This window comes from Gymnoscopelus braueri, assembly GCF_963280865.1.
Source record: "Gymnoscopelus braueri genome assembly, chromosome: 2".
NCBI lineage: Eukaryota > Metazoa > Chordata > Actinopteri > Myctophiformes > Myctophidae > Gymnoscopelus > Gymnoscopelus braueri.
Window position 1 is genome coordinate 17,104,967 of NC_137604.1, and position 17,913 is coordinate 17,122,879.

The 17,913-nt window shown below is 40.0% G+C and overlaps 1 protein-coding gene across 3 annotated transcripts in view; it reads left to right on the top strand.

The window, feature by feature from the left end:
• Nucleotides 1-4,428: 4,428 nt before the first annotated feature.
• Nucleotides 4,429-17,913, top strand: part of LOC308100171 (SLAM family member 5-like) — a 49,257-nt gene continuing 35,772 nt past the window's right edge. Inside the window, exons 1-6 of one of the 3 annotated variants that reach the window (XM_080449118.1) lie at nt 4,466-4,524; nt 7,147-7,440; nt 7,569-7,838; nt 7,921-8,023; nt 8,668-8,729; nt 9,671-9,709. In XM_080449118.1, the coding sequence (XP_080305244.1) occupies nt 4,485-4,524; nt 7,147-7,440; nt 7,569-7,838; nt 7,921-8,023; nt 8,668-8,704 (744 nt within the window). In that variant the 5' untranslated portion in view covers nt 4,466-4,484 and the 3' untranslated portion in view covers nt 8,705-8,729; nt 9,671-9,709. Of the gene's footprint in view, nt 4,525-7,146; nt 7,441-7,568; nt 7,839-7,920; nt 8,024-8,667; nt 9,465-9,670; nt 9,710-17,913 lie in introns of those variants that run through there. The other 2 variants (XM_080449117.1, XM_080449116.1) reach the window with 2 other exon arrangements.

Consider the following 17,913-nt stretch of genomic DNA (forward strand, 5'->3'; position numbering starts at 1 on the left):
GTGTGTATGTCCGTGCACATCAGTATATCTGTGCGTGCACGTGTGTGTGCGTGCGGGGCACGTAGACTGCAGGATGTGTGTAAACAGAGCTGTTTGGGGCATTTGACCTCTGGGGTCAACGGCTCCTTCTTCATATGCTTGTAGAGTTGTGTTCATATGCATCAGCAAAAATGGAGATCCAGTTTGGATCGGTGAATGGTTTGATCATAGTGGAATATTCAATTGATAACCCCCCCCTGCCCCCCCAAGGAAGTTTATTAACTCAAAGGCATAAGCCATAGGCAATATTAATGTTCCAATACAGCCAATACAGTTCCAATACAGTTCCAATACAGCCATTCACGAGTGAGGTTAGGACGAAGTGGGAGCTGGCTAATTTATCTGAATGACTAATTTATCTGAATACAAGCCTGTTTTTTGGAGAGGGTTCTTCACATTCACAAATGATCATTATTCATATATCGAAAGGGACACTTGACGTTAAATTTGGTGGTGTCCCATTTAATTGTCACTTTGATCTCTTGTAATATTGCATGTGTGTTGTATTAATCTTGCTCTGACAGTCATATCACCTCATGTTTACAGTGATGAACACATCTGATATGACGGTGGTGAAGGAGAACCTAACTGTTGGAGGATCCATCACACTACCTACCCCAGAAACGCAGGATGGAGCTCTATATTTAAATAATTCTGTTATTGCTGTGGTGGTGGAAAGGGGAATCATGATCCTGGGGAAACATTTCAGAGACAAACTTCAATGGAATAAAGATTCTAGACAGTTTACAATCACAGGACTGCAGAGAAATTATTCAGGGATTTATAAATTAGAAGATAAAACTACAAAAGTTGAAACATTATATCATATCACTGTTTATGGTAAGACAACTTTGTAACCACATCTTTGTAAATAATTCTAATAAGATTTACATAGAGATGTAAACAATGTAAAAACAGCCTGTTGCCTGCCAACAACAACTAACCCTAATTCTGGCTCACTGAAAGTGTGGTTTATGGTTTCCAAATGTAGATCAGTAATTCCATTTCTTGATTGTCCACTAAATGTGTCCTCAGATCCTGCACCGATGCCTGCTGTGAACGTCTCTGATGTGAGCAGTGAGAGCTGCAGCTTGGTGTGTTTTATAGAGAAGGACGATGAGACAGTTCTCTACTGGTACAAAGGAGAGAAGATACTGAACCAGACCAGCACTGTTCCCTCTTTACCTCTCACTGTAGATATGGAGGGATTGAACTCCTCTTACAGCTGTGTGGCTGCCAACCCTGCTAATAACAACACACTGTCACTTAACATCACAGCCCTCTGCAGTGACAACAACCTCACAAGTAAGGACAGTTCCACCAATGTTCATAAACAATATGTATTGTCTTTATCATCTTTTTATTGTATTTTACTAATGTTGAAATGTTCTTCACAGATGAAAACAGCAGGATAAGTTATTGGTGGTTGGGTTGGGTGGTGCCTGCAGTTATCATCTATGTCGCCGTTGTTGTGATGAATGATAATAATAATAAAGAGGACGAGGGACAGAACTACTGAAGGCAGGTATCCATTATTAATCTGTATAACTTCTTATGTCATTGGTTGTGGTAATCCAATTAAGCTCAGTTTGAATAGATCTAGATTTGTTTGATGTAAATTCTTAAATATACAGCACTAAATGTTAAATTATATAAAGAAAATCATGGCCATGGGGAACAATATAAAAGTAGTTAGACTTTATCAAAGAGAAAGCTGAGAGCTGATGATGGAGTTAAATATATATGTTTTGTGGACCAGATTGATATGATCTATAACTATCGATCTAACCAGTCAAATTAATATAGTGATGTCTTTTTGGGCCTGTACTTTAAACATGCTTTATGTAACTCTACTATACTTTCCCTACCAAGGCCATGTAGCTGGCTCCATAGCTATCTGGGGCCGGCTCCATATGTTTCCAATCAGTAAAACATGTCTTGGTCAACGCTTTGTGATCTAATGTCCTAATGACCTGTATCTCTGTACATGACCTATATCTCTGTATGACCTGACATCGTCACTAATTTACTCTGTCAGCTGTCACCCTGTCACAGATAAACCTGCCACATGTCCTATGATATCGAAGGGATAACTTGTTTATGAAACCATAAGATGTACACAAGGATACTATAAGATGAACAACAACTCATTATGATGACACCCTGATGCCTGACAGCTCATCAGATATGATCTGACGTCTGAGGGTCTTAACCAATCGTTAGGATCCACCTCATATCTGATGTCCGGACTCCAACTTGTGTATAAATACTATTGCCTGTCTTTGTAATGACAGAGAGATATTTTTGCTGTACGGTGCCTCGTGGATTGATTCTTTCTCTTAATACAATGTCAACCTTTTAATTTGAGAACCGGCCTGTGTCTGTCTTTGATTTCGTCTCATCCTTTTTACACTGGGTTTTCAGCGGTTTAACTACAAATAGTTTTAATTAACATAGAGCAGGATTTACGACCCTTTATCAACTCTATTAGCTGATAACAACAATAAGCCTCTCTGACCGTATACGTACAGCTTACTTACTTACTTATAAAAGAAAAAAGGGCTGATGTGTGATCTTGGAACTACAGTAGGGAGCTAGTTTATGGTATGTTTTATTTCAGTTATTATGTATATCTTCATTGCACTGCAAAAACCTTTCAGACTGTATATACTTTCATATTGGTGACTTTTGCAAGCCATTACTTGCGTGTGTGGTATATGGCTTATAGTTATTGAACAGTGTGCAAGTCAAAACATATAAAGAAATGATACTAAAGTAACCTAGTTAAAGTAAGAGTAATAATAATGTGTTGTAGAACAGACACAGTCTAACTGTCTGCACTTTTGGGCTATTCAAGTGACCTGTTGTTGACTCAGAGCCTGGCGTTTGCATAGGTAATTAGGGACACTCTGCATAGCTGTGAAGTACGATTTACATTGCCTTTTGTTTTACCTGGGAGACAGGAGGTCTAGGCCTGTGTCTCCCATCCCCCCTTCCTGGCTCATACAGGTGCAAATGGAATCAGGGACTCAAAGTGGGATCTGTTGTTTGTCTAGGTGGGGTCTCACCCTTCAGGGCTGACACACCCACACATGTACCTTCTTTAGATCTCACTGCTATAAAGATAGACTGAAATGCAGCTCAGTACGAGTGCAGTCCTGAGGAACAGGGCTCTGCCCCTGGATGTTGTTATGATGCCGTTGTACTCGAATGCTGAATAAATGAACATGGAACTTGGAAACCTGACGTCTCTTCTTCTCCTCTTCTTTATTACAACCAGGCTGGTAACCGCAGTTTAATGCCTCATCATATACGACACGTGCCTCAGGGACCCCTAGAAGGAGTGCAGTCTCCTGTTAAAGGTCACACAAGCTGGACAGGTTGAAGGGTAGAGGCCAGATGAAGAGTGATCCACTGGCAAGCCATTACATTAAAGACAGCAGTGTTAAAACACTTTGCTGCTCCTGGCATCGAGAGCTTTCCAGAAATCCATTCAGCCTACAGTAGCTTGAACAGGTTTTGGTTTTACTTTAAGTAACCACTGTGAAGAAGTAAGGACAGCTTAATTGAGATCAAACTATCGGGAGGAGTGGTTTTACAGGCATGTGTCATGTCAAAAAGGTTCCTATTTTTAAGATAATATTTTGATAGCGACTGTGATAGAGAGATAGGAAGGCAGACAGAGAGCAGGAGAATGGCACACAGGAGTCCAACCGGGGACACGATCAAGAAGTGTGTCCGTGTGTCCATCTGTCTGTGAGCAGCTAATCTCAGGCACCGTTGGCCCGGTAGCTGCCAAACTGTGCACACACACTCCCTGGATGCCAATTTTTTGCCTCTGAATTACATGGGCCTGTTATAGCGCCACCAGGAGGCCGATTTGTGCAAAACAATTTTTTTGATATTACTCCTACATATTTTATCCAAACATCACGCAAATCAGTACACTGTATCTCTATAGTCATGTGATAAACACCGATCTGTCCGATTTTCCATATTCTATCCTGATTGGCTAAGGTTGGCTTCCAAAGTTTGCAGGATTGGTCCTGCAAATTTACTACAAACAACTTGCAAAATATTGCTCTGTTGCAGCTGTTATGGGCAGTTTGTCTGTGTGGAGGAGAAGGCACCATGTGTATCCTTAGGGGCAATGAACTATCAACCCTGTTATATTCGTTTCCCTGTAAATTGCGTGCGTGCATGTAATGCGTGCGTGCGTGTCCGTGTGTTTATTTTAATGATAAGCCTACAATCAGCAATAATTTATTAAAATAATAATTAGATGAGTAACATGTTATGACCATCAGCATTAATCAACACCTCTCTTGGGTTGGGGGTGGTTATATCGGGTGTTGGGAGTTAGGGCTATAGGTAGAGGAAACTGTCACCATGCAATAGAAGCCTACAGAGAATAAACCTGATGAGACACAATCTGACGCATTACGATGGGTATACCTAACCTGACGCTGTTGCTCTTTTTCATAGGTAATCTTTAAATTTTACTGAATTACTGTTTATTCTTAATTGTATATCATGTTGTCTTCTAGACTATTACATAATGTTGTGTTAGACTTGCATAGTGTTTTTTTCTGCCATGTGCTGGGAAGTTTTACAGTATGTTGTATTGTTGTATGTTGGATAAACAAGGACAATTGACTAAAACAACTTTCTTTTGCTGGTATAGTGCACTCGGTCACCTCTGGTGACAGCACTAATAGACCTACCTGTAATGCATCACCAGATTTTCCGATCTGAGAAAGTCACGCATGCTTAAAATGTCACAGTGATGTTCATTTGACCGTCTAAGATGCTGAAGGCTTGTTCATATACTGTCTAGAATCTCCAGATGTATTTGAGGATGGTTTTACATGTTTATGCTGTCTAGATACTAGGTTTCATACTGTTCTTACACGTTGTTTAAATACTGTCTGGATAGGTTTGATACTGGTCTTAGGCCTACATATATTTTATATCATACATATTTATATTCCCTCTTAGACTTGTGGTTAAAATGTTTGGCTTTAGTGTCCCTTCCCACACAGGAGACTCGTGTTCGAATCTCTGGTGTTATAATGGCACACAACAGTTTTGTTGGGTATACAAGCATTTAACCTCTGTCACGTGTGTGTTAGAATAACATAACACAATGCTTGAGGGATTCATATCAAAGTAAAAAAGACGAGTATATTATATTGTGGACATATTGTGGACCTTGTTCAAAATTGCAATGCGCTGCTGATTTACAAGTGAGACCCCTACTGCACCTCTCCTCCCACAGCAAGTCCTGAAAATACAAAAGACTTGCAGGCGGGGAAAAACATGGCCCTTCACCTACGCAGTTTATCAATTTGCCCGTCTGCTGCACACCTCATGCCCATCCACCTGCCACCCAAGTCTAAAATCCCAGCTAGCAGCCCCTAGAGTCTATGCTGCTCCTTACAATCCAAATTGATGTTGACCATTTGGACATTAGATCATTTGTAACGTATGTGATGAGGGTGTAACTACCTACGGCATGTGTGGAACCCAGCAGTGAGATAGAGGCAAGAGCAGGACGCTTGTAAACTCGCCCAATTTATTGTCACCAAAGAAATACATGCATGGTCTGTGCTAGGGATGGACATTTTCTGTTTTCCTAGTCGAGTTGACTGGCCGCTATCTTACTGTTTTATTTGTTGAATAAACAGGGGGACAACTCAATTATGAACTCATCATATGGATAATTATTAAGAAATGCACACATGCTTTGCATTTGTTTGCATTTGGACTGCCTGGTTCAAAGACTGACACCAATTGATGTGAGTCTTGTTTGTTCCTATATACCGTATGTCATGACCAGCTGTCTACACGCCAAAAAAACGGAATACATGAAGACATAAATATTAACGCAGGGTGCACACACAACCTATATGGGTGAGAATCAGCAATAGTCAGAAACTAGAAAAGAAGAGAAAATTGCACTGCACACTCATACGTAGTCCCAATGCAAAGAAATGTAATTGTTTAATGAGACAATATTTCGACCTGGAGGTCTTCAGATCAAGTTAAGATATAGATTTATTTCACACACATAAATACATTTTAATGAAACTGATTGCTTGTAGTTTTGTGGTCACTGCCCCAAGACACTGACTTACAGTATGCATATTTGTATGTGATGTTCCATTCACATACAAATCATATAAAAAGAACTACCCTTTTAAGTGAGTGAGTTCAACTCACGCACCCAATAAACAAATCAGACATTCAATAGATTGAGAGATAAAGAATCAGTCAATATATATAAACTACTCTGTGGAAAATGGAGAGAGGCTTGCTGCTTGCTGATTATTTTGTGTTGTATGATGTGCTGTTATATTTAACCATGTTACTGAGGGAGTTGTTTTTAACTCTCAAGTTACTAAACCAGCAGACAAATAAAATAGATTCTATAATAGACTATAATAGACTGCATAGAGACAATGCTTTTATCATCATCAAAGCTCCTCAGCTTAGTGGTGCTGTTCAAGTTATGGTAGAAGACCTCTGTGTCATGAAACCTGCCATTTGAATCTACAGAGGTTTCCGTTCTGTATTTCAATGGAACATGTACGTATGTATCGAAACAGGAAATAGTCTGTGGTGTGCTGTCCGTGCACTCAGAGGGTCTAAAACCAGTGATAGGACAAGTGGTTTCCATAGGTTACTAGGAAATACAGCTGCTATGACATGGTCACAAAACCAAGATAGTGGAACCATTTCTTCAGAAGCGTGAGAACGGAAACATTGGTTTTGTAAATGCATATAGCCTTAATTAATCTTCCATCTAACCGTGGCTGTTTACACAATAATCTGTGAAGATCAAACGAGAGAGAGAGAGAGAGAGAGAGAGAGAGAGAGAGAGAGAGATATGAACTTTAAAAAAAAATACTTTAGTTGAAATACAAAAGAAGGGGGTCCAATATGTAACAAATTAATAAGTGAATATGCCTAACGTTTCAGACAAAAACGAAGCCTTTATACTTGATTTAATTTGAATTACAGCAGGTACCATTTAATTGTTGTCACTCTGATATTTGTGAATTGTGCTAATGTTGTTCTGACAGTCATATCACCTCATGTTTACAGTAATGAACACATCTGATATGACGGTGGGGAAGGAGAACCTAACTGTTGGAGGATCCATCACACTACCTGCCCCAATAATGCAGGATGGAGCTCTATATTTAAATAATTCAATTATTGCTGTGGTGGTGGAAAGGAAAAGCACGATCACGGAGAAACATTTCAGAGACAAACTTCACTGGAATAAAGACTCTGGACTGTTTACAATCACAGGACTGCAGAGAAATTATTCAGGGATTTATAAAATAGAAGATAAAACTACAGCTGTTGTTAAATTATATCATCTCACTGTTTATGGTAAGTTTGCTTTTATTTGCCTATGAATAATGCTTATGTACAGTTATTATAAACAATGTAAATACATATACATGGTGCCAACAACGTCTTGGCACCAAGTCTTGATTGTCCACTAAATGTGTCCTCAGATCCTGCACCAATGCCTGCTGTGAATGTCTCTGATGTGAGCAGTGAGAGCTGCAGCTTGGTGTGTTTTATAGAGAAGGACGATGAGACAGTTCTCTACTGGTACAAAGGAGAGAAGATACTGAACCAGACCAGCACTGTTCCCTCTCTTCCTCTCACTGTAGATATGGAGGGATTGAACTCCTCTTACAGCTGTGTGGCTGCCAACCCTGCTAACAACAACACACTGTCACTCAACATCACAGCCCTCTGCAGTGACAACAACCTTACAAGTAAGGACAGTTCCACCACTGTTCACGTTTTATCTACAAATGTGTTTTAGCTAATGTTTTTTCAAATGTTCATCACTCACAGATGAAGACAGCAGGATAGGATCATCATATTGTTGGTTGCTGTTATTGGTTGGCGTTGTTATCATCACAGCAAACCTTGTTGTGATAATAAAGACGGAAAGAAGGTAAGAATCTATTAGTAATTTGTATTACTTTATAACTCAGCCTTGAGGTTTGTTTCCCTTTATTTAACCTGGCAGAATATTAAGAACACATTCTTATTTTCAACTGTGGCAAGAGAGAAGGCCTCTTCAGGGCGAGGGGTTAGGGGCTAAAATGTAAAAAAAAAAGAAACAAAGCTATAATTGTAAATCACCGTAAGAAGAAAGAAAACAATAAATAAATAAAATATATAAATCTATTATGTAAGTGTATAATATACTGTACAGTATGTATGCATACAGTATGTGATTATCTTGTATTGCACATTACTGTATCTAGTTACTAAAACATTCTCCCCCATATTATGCACACTCCCCATTGCAGCTAAAGAGTTTCTTTCTTACCTATACTATATTCTCAAAGAGACAGTACTTAAAGTAAAATTACAGGTACACTGTGCCTGTGTGCTTGTGTGTGTGTGTGTGTGTGTCTCTAATGGAACACCATAATGAAAAGAAATTATGAACCAAACATTATCTGCTCTGCTTGAATATCTGACTGAAGAGACAAATTAAAGTCTTCTCATGTATGTTATCTTGTAATTTATCCCCAACTCCCCCATGTGTTAACACTGGAGAATAACGCGTGTCCCTCCACTCCCCTGCAGGATGAAGCAGCTGACAGGTTGCAGTATGCAGCTCTGAGCTTCAACCACAACTCAACCAGGCAGTGAGGCATCAAAACATGGTGTAAAATGTTCCTTCCACTGCTGACTCTGTGGATGAGTAACCGTGATATGATATGATATGATAGGTTTATGAACTTATAAGGATTATTACTGTATATCAATGAACTGTCATTTTTTTTGGATCAATAAATATGCACAAATCACGTCCTTCACCCACATTTGGTGTGGAGTGTTCATCCATTCATTGTGTACAGTGTGGCTGAACAGAACTCTGTTATTAGATAAATGACCTCTTGTCTATTGTGTTCAGTGTGTTTGATATTGTAGTAGTGTAGTTTAGATGACAATAGCCCATAGACACCATGGATGACAACAACTCAATTATGAACTCATCATATGGATAATTAGAGAGAAATGCACACATATATATTTGTTTGCATTTGGACTGCCTGGTTCAAAGACAGACACCAAATGAAGTGTGTCTTGTTTGTTCCTATATACCGTATGTCATGACCAGCCGCCCACACAGTGAGCTGTCTACTCACCAAAACAAAACAGGTTTCCGCTGCACTTTGTATTTGACCTAGAACCTCCAGAGCCTTGAGCACAAACTGTCTCTCTCGCTCGCGCTTGCTCTCGCGCTCGCTCTCGCGCTCGCTCTCTCTCTCTTTCTCTCTCTCTCACTCTCTCTAAAAACAAAAATGTAATGAATGTAATCAAATGAAATTAAAGTTTGTTTTTGGGTGTGGGACAATAAAGCTTTGGAGTGTACAATATGCTGTGTGTGTGGTATTTTTAGTTTTTAAAGGTCAGAAGGATTCATACACTCAATACAGTAACAGCTTTTTGTTTGGATAGATAGATATTGTACAGTGTCTGACATAATAATTATTACTGTACCAGCTACTGAGTATGTGATTGTAGAGTACAGTAGTACATGATCAGTGATTTGTTTCAGTGTTTCAATGTTTATTTGTTTCAGTATGAAAATTCAACATGACATATCAACTCACAAATCACAATAACTACATATTATCAGATTGTGTCCTCTACGCTGCAAGATGCTGTGACATTGAAGCTGCAGGCCTGACTTCCTGTCCTCAGTGTCGTCATGGAAACTCAAACTAATGTGAGCACACAGTGAGAACAGAAGCTTTCAGCTACAGTCAGTCTTGAGGTTGAAAGTTGCAAACTGCATCAACATTATGATCAGGACAAAATATTTACTTGAGAGTCTTCCTGACCATGCTGTGTGAGGGATAATGACTATAGCTCCCCTGTGACTTTTGCCCACAGTCAGTGACTCAGAACATACAGTACCTGATCACTGTGAACACACCACATTCTAATACTGTATTTTTGATTGATTGATTGATTGATTGAATACTTTATTAGTCAGAAATGTAAACAGCACGTGGTACAGTAAGACATTAAAGCTAAAAGGATAACAAAAAGGTCCTGTTTCCATTGTGGTCCTATGTATTCAATTCATCAACATAGCATACAAAATTAACACAATAATTCATGTCATCAACAAATACAAAAACTATCTGTACAAAAGAGATGGGAAAATGACATTTACAGTACCTCCCCTTTTGGTCTCCTGTTTTTTCAGGCCAATTTTTAAAGAAAACAGTGATACACATCTTTTAGTGGATGGTGTCAGGGCATTCCACATTTTGGTGGCAGAGCAGTAGAATTAGAACGTTCCCATGTTTGTTCTAAATTTGGGTAGTACCAGATCATGTGTTGTGGCTGTGGGTGTCTCACTTTGGAGAAGTAGTTCGACATGTATGAGTGTATTGAGGGCACTGAGGGCAATGTCTCTTTGACTATTTTAAATACCAATAAAGGGATAAAGGCAGAGAATTAGTCATATCAGTTTGTTCATATGAGTCTGAAGCTTAGTTTTTAGAAAGCATAATCAAAATGTCATTGAATGAGTGCGCCAGCTAGAGTCTTGTGGGCACTTGTGTTGACAAAAGAGGAAATCCTGCCCAAAAATCTTGTTCTTTGATTGATCTCTTTTGATGCCATTTGTCATTTTGAGACATTTATTGCATCATATTGTACATTGGCCATTATGAATTGAAATATGTATGTGAAATAGGCTGCAATGAAGCTTACATGGAATGAAGTCTAAACTTAACAGGGACATGTGAGAATATATTTCCACTATAATTAGTTCTATTGTCTAACTCCAGAGTAGATACAAACATCTTCACTGACCCTTTGTCTTCTTAGTCTGTTGTTATTGTTCACACTCAGAGCTGCGTAATGGAGGTTGTCAGCATCTCGGCCCTGATGAGACAGATAACAGGACGTAATGTGAGATCAAAGGAAATGTGTGCACAACTGTGATTAGAGCGAACATTTTAATTTTCCAAAACTTGTGATGCTGTATAGGGTTACTGTTAGGTGTCTGTGATTGAATATGAAGATAATACTCACCTCAGAATCACAGGCTGCAGAATTTCTTGGATGAGAAGTATTCTCTGGATATAAAAGATACAATATAACTGATCAAAATAAATTTGATGTGAAGATTTCACTTGATTTGTTGAATGCCACCTACCTCTGCCCTCTGGGCATCTTTTCCTGTCTATGTTGTAAAGGATGTAAGATAAGACAAAGATTGAGATCAAGGAAACTGCCAATGCTGCACCCAGTCCATACACCAAGAGCAGAGACACTGTGGTCACGTCTGTTTAGATGGAACACCCCAAGGTAAGTAAGCATGTCTTTTTAAAATAATTGACCATTGATTATTTATATGCAATGACGTATTCAAGCAGTAATGTTGTGCAGTCATTCAGGATGTTAAAAAGAAGAAAAAAGTGTCACACACTATGGCTCCATATGAAGTAATTCATTCAGGTTTTGGCCTGCTGGTCTTCATCAGAATGATATCAACTTCATATGTAAGTAAGTTTGTTTCCTGTAGTCAGCACCTCACCACAGCCATTGGTGTGCGTTAACATTTGCACTATAGACATTCAAGATCTTATATCATGTTGATAATCACCTACCCACAATCTCCACTCTTGTTCCATTTCCAAACAGTATGCCCACATGAGGCTACAGCACAGTAGTAGGTTCCAGCATCAGCCACGGTCACATTCTCCATAGGGAGGTGATAGACACAGCTGTGATTGGTGGATTGCGCTTTGAAACGCTCTTTGCACTGTCCAACATGGGAATAAACCATTCCAAGCTGTGATTTGTCATTTCTGAACCAGTAGACTGTGGGGTGTTCTCCATCACAGGTGTCAGTGTGTACTGTACAGTTCAGAGTCACACAGTTTCCTATCTGGACTGACTCTGTTACTGGGTGCTGTGTAATGTCTTGAGTGTTGGAATGGGTACCCTGGACATTAAGGAAGACTCCTTGAGCGAATGTAACCGCAGCGACATCTGTCATCGCACAGAAATACGTAGCTGAATCTGACAGGCGAAGGTCGTTGATTGTGAGACGGCTTATTCCCCCTTAATTTTTTTTCAGAGAAATTCAAATTCTTGAACTCATTGTAAAACGTTGGTATTTGGATATGCTTCATGGCAGTTGATACAAGTTGAGGTTTATTTCCCAAAGCTTGCTGGTACCACAAGAGAAGCATCTCAGCATTCTCTTGGTAGAAGCATTTCAAAGTCACTGACTCTCCAACCTTGGCTGTAATGACTCCACTGTCCTGACGTAGGACTGCAGGTTGAATAACAGCTGGATCACAGGCTGGAGGATTAAATTAGGTTCATATACAGAAAATGTAAGAGATCGTGTCATTGATTATGAATATAATGGTCTAAAACGTCATACAGATTTTCAGGTTTTATACTATGAAATTTAACTCTACCACTGCGCTCTGACCACTCTGGTGAGTTATCCAAAAAACTATTCAATAAATCAAACCATGGAGGGTCACATTCAAAAATTAAAGTCAATCTTTTTTTGGCTGTCCCGCCAAAAAGTGTGAATGAAATGATATAATAATGGTGTTCACCACACCCAATGAAAAACACACACAAACACAAGTTGAAATACAAAAATACTCACTTATATCAACCAGAAGTAGAAAAAGGATGCAAAGAGTCATTGTCTGAAGTTTTTGCCTTTACTGTAAATAGTTTACGGAAGCCCACAGCTCTTTTGAAGAGACTGACCTTGTTCGTGATTGGCTGACCTGCTTTCTGATACCGTCTGCCAGGCCTGCAATTTTGTCGTTTTTTGTCGACATGGCAGAGCCATCTAGAGAAGCGGGTCTCTGTGTTTGTTTGTGTCTGTCCAGGGCTAACCTGGACAGACAAAATGGACTGAAAATGGACTATCAAATTTCTTGTGCCCGCTGCCAGTAGGCCAAGGAAGAAACATACTGTAGCTTTTTTTCCACATCCACATTCGTTTATTTTTTTACCTTTTTTGAAATGATTTAATATTTTAAAAGTCTTACCCCTGCATGGAGCATTAAACACTATCATGCAGCAGGATGACAGAACAACTTGAAAAGGAGTACAGGGGCAGACTTTGTAATTTGGGGGGCCAAAAGGGTATGGTGGCGTCCTCACCCGTATTTGTCACTTTATTGTATCCGTATTTATTCAATCAATCATACCTACAGTACTTGTAAAACATTTGACATACAAAAGTGTAAAAGTCATTTTTTTTATTTGAATACAAGAAAAGAAATATGGATTCAGTTTAACTAATGAAGGCCCCAACATCACTGTCTGTAAATTCTCAAACTGAGAATGGAACTGGAAGTATTCAGGAAAACAAAAGAAAGAAAGAGATATCTTATCAGAACAACCCAACTAAATGGCAGGCCGGGTTGGTAACCTACCTCTGTCCTCTAACACTAGAAGCCCTAGGGTTAGCAAATATCAGCACCATGGACAGCACCAGCACCAGAGGTTCTAAGACACTGTATTGATGAGTGTGCCCACTTATCCTTTGATTTATTTCGTATTTATTATGAAAATGTATCATAAACATGAAATAGAATTTCACTATTTTTATTCATTGTTGTTCAATACATTTTTGTAGTTCAGACAGTGGCTGTTTCAACATTTGTGCCAGGCTTTTATGTGTAATAAGGTGACATGGAGTTCAGTTTTTCATGAGTTCCTTTCTCTGAAAGGCCACTATACCTCTGTATACCTCTGGAGGCTGTACCTCCTGTGTTCTCTGACTCATTTAGCATGTGATTTGAATATGCTGACCTATAGGCATGTAAAAATATCCTTGGCCCAACATTATCCCTATAATAGTCTACAACCTAATATAATGTAACTTGGAGGTAACCCACCACAGATGATTTCACATAACGCGGCTGTATAACATTATTTAGTGAGGCTACTAACTGGCTCTGACAGAGAGAGAGATAGAGAGAAAGAAAGAGAGAGAGAGAGTTATATGCTAACATTAACGTTAGTAACAGTTGATTAATTTCAGATCAAGGCACCTAGCTTAACAGTTATTTCCAGATGACCTAACACTTTTAGCTGTTATCCGTGGTTGTCTACTCTAGTCGGTTTAATATATAAAATATAGCAAACAAAATGAATCAATCTGACACTAGAGTAAGGTGCTCGGGTGGCGCAGTGGTAAAATCCCTGCCCACCAGCACGGAGGTTGTGGGTTCGAATCCATCATGGTGCATCCGACTTTGTCTGGCGTCTATATGCAAACACAACTGACCCGTGTTTGGGGCAGATATTTTTCACTGCATGTATTCCTACGGGCTGAGGCGGCAGGGAGTGTTGCACGGGAGGAGCAGGACGAAGGCCCTACGTCCTCCCGATGGGGGCTCCTCACTCGCAGGTGAGTCAGTAGGTGACTGCAGTGACAACACAGAAATATGTGAGGGGGAATTAATTGGCATAATGACTAAATTGGGGAGAAAAATAGGTAAAAAAAAGAATTGGCTAGTCTGGAGTGATGTAGGCCTACTATGCATCTCTATCTCTCTCTATCTGCTTACTTAATAATATTGGAGGCTGCATCTTTCCGCAGTATAAATCGTTCTAGATAGGTAGTTTCCTAAAACTAAAATGCACAGCACAGTATCACTGTCATTTGCATCACAGGTGTCTGTGGTCTTTGGGATCTTTGTTCACCTTTCCTCTATGGAGAAAGTTGCTCTTACAAATAAACCATAAACATACCCTCTACCATTGTTATTATAAGAGGCAAGGACAGTACGCCTATCATATTTGCTTGTCGTCATTCATGCCTCCCTTTTAACTCCAAAATATGTATATCTTACCAAGCCATATCAGTGTATGTACAGCATAGACATTGAGGGTAGCTCTGTTCCGTTGGCACCACTGAACCTTATGCAAACAAGCTTGAAGTGTAATTCAGGTATATATTTGCCTAGCCCAGACCGGTTTTAGCCTCTATAATCTGTCTGGTGTATAGGCAATTACATTTCCTGTCGACAATTTCTGAAACCAGCCAGTTAGCTAGTATTAGTAATAGTATAAGTATTGTTATTGTCTCCGCCAGGCCGAAAGGCATGGCGGAGAGAGAGAGAGAGAGTATGTTTTGCACCTGTCCGTCCGTCCGTGTGCGAACAGCTAATCTCCGGCACCGTTGACATGATCACAGTGAAACTGTGCACACACACTACCTGGATGCCAGAGCAGAACCTCTGCCCCAAATTTTTCACATGGGCCTGTTATAGCGCCACCAGGAGGCCGCTTTTTGCGAAACCCATTTTTTGACAGTACTCCTACAGATTTTCTCCAAACATCACGCAAATCGGTACGCAGTATGGTATGCATCTCTATAGTCATTAAACGAAAAGTTTTTCAGATTTCTCATATTTCATCCTGATTGGCTAAGAATGGCTTCCAAAGTTTGCAGGAGTGCTCCGTTTTGAACAAAATGCCTCAAATCATGAAGACAGCGTGCGAACAATTTTCAAATCAGCATCATGGTGGCACTATAACAGGCCAATTCATGTTTTACCAATAACTGCACCTATCTGTGTAAAACTTTGTATGTGCACTCCCTAGAGGCCAAGGTACAACCTTTGCCCTGCATTTTTCACATCTGTCTTTTATAGCGCCACCAGGAGGCCGACTTATGTAAAACACATTTTTGGATTTTATCCAAATGTCATGCAAATCGGTACACATGATCTCTATTGTCATGTGATCAAGACCGATCTGTTTGATCTTTCATATTCCATCCTGATTGGCTAAGATAGACATCTAAAGTTTGCAGGAGTGGCCCATTTCAAACAAAATGCCGCGAATCATGAACGCAGCGTCCGATTGCGGTGAACTTTTGCAGGCACATTCGCACTACGTTGAGGAACAAATGCCACCTTTTAACATTGCCCTATTATAGCGCCACCAGGAGGCCGATTTTTGCTAAGCATTTTTCCCAAACATCACACAAATCGGTACACATTATCTCTATAGTCAAGCGATCAAGATGGATCCGTACTACTTTTCATATTCCATCTTGATTGGCAAATTCCGAACATTGCTGCCCCACACCTGACCTGGCGGAGAACTGTGCTCCGAGGAGCACTTTTTCTAGTTAATATTGAGTTAATATGTACAGACTGCACATTACATTACATAGGACCAAGCTATCCACCAAGTTCAATGCATTCTCACACCGTACCGGCAAACAGGTGACGAGTTGGGACGGATTTGACCATCTGCCAAGGTTTCATGTGAGGGATGCCCCCATGTTGCTCCAAGCCATCACAATAGTACAACTTATACTTAACTAAAGAATATGTTGCCAGGTTACACAACAACTCTGATATGTAATCTGTCTATGATCATATTTATAACAGTTATTATCAGTGCATGTTATCTTGTTTTTCAGCAGGTGGTGTCAGTCAAACTGCCATTTGAACATGTTGTCGGTCATTCAACCCTGAGGGGGTTTTTAGCACTGTAATTCCACAGCATTATGTTAATGTAAAAAAATAAGAAGTAGTAAGGGTACTGCACATTCCAGCCCACCCCCATGCTGGAACGACAGGCACACAGGGCTGCAGCCCAGGGGCCCAGAGCTCCAGGGGCAGCCCACAAGCACCAATCAATCAGGCACTTTGTTTTTCTGCAACAGTCTTTTGTTGTTATGGTGGATGGATCAAACCCAGAGAGAGAGAATTGGAGCAGCAGGCTGTACCGCACTTTTGTGATGATAAGAGAGCTGAGCCAGAAGACAAAGCTCTCGATATATGGGTTCACTAGTACAGACTACACCTCCAAACCAAACATTGTTTAACATTCTTAATTTGAAAAAGAAAGAGATGAACCTGTCAGGAAAATGCCTAGCATCTCCCTGAGCATCTCCCTAGGGAGGTCCTCTGGGCACATCACACTGGGAGGAGGCCCCGGGGCAGACCAAGGACCAGATGGGAGGATAATATCCCCACACTGCCCATTATAACGTCACAAGATTCCCCAGGATGAAGTTGTCAGGGAAAAGGGAAATCTGGAGCTCTCTGCTGGAATTGTTGTGCCCCCTCAACCCGACCCCAGACATACCGGTTATAAATGTGGGTGTGTTCAATACACTCAAGAGACACATGATGGTGTATAGATAGACATGGGTTTTCGTGGTTAGTTGGTTAGAATGTGTGAGGACTTTCATCATGCAATATAAGTCTACAGAGAATATACCGGACTACGATGTTGACACCAAACCTGACGATTTTGGTCTTTTTCATAGATAAATTGCTGTTTATTCTTAACTTTCCTGTTACATAACCTGTATGATATCAAGTTGACTTCTTACTATTAGACATAATCGTATATTAGACTTGGATAGTATTTGTCCTGGTCTTAGCAACATATTAATTATTGTTAACCTACTGTATACTACTGGGTGTGATTGAGTGTGTGTGTGTGTGTGTGTGTGTGTGTGTGTGTGTGTGTGTGTGTGTGTGTGTGTGTGTGTGTGTGTGTGTGTGTGTGTGTGTGTGTGTGTGTGTGTGTGTGTGGGTGTGGGGGGGGGGGTTCGTGACATTTTGCCAAACCCAACAGTGGAAATTGTCAGTTGTACTGTTGCTTCCTGTTTTGCATTGTGGTCGACAGAGTACAGAGCCACTGAGCCAGACCACCTTTTCTCAGTGTGAGTGAGAATTTTAGTTACTACATTATTTTACATTGAACAGTACAGCATTGCAGTCATATATTTGTGAGTATTATTTACCATTAATAACATTTAATAATATAATTCTTCAAATGATGAAGTGG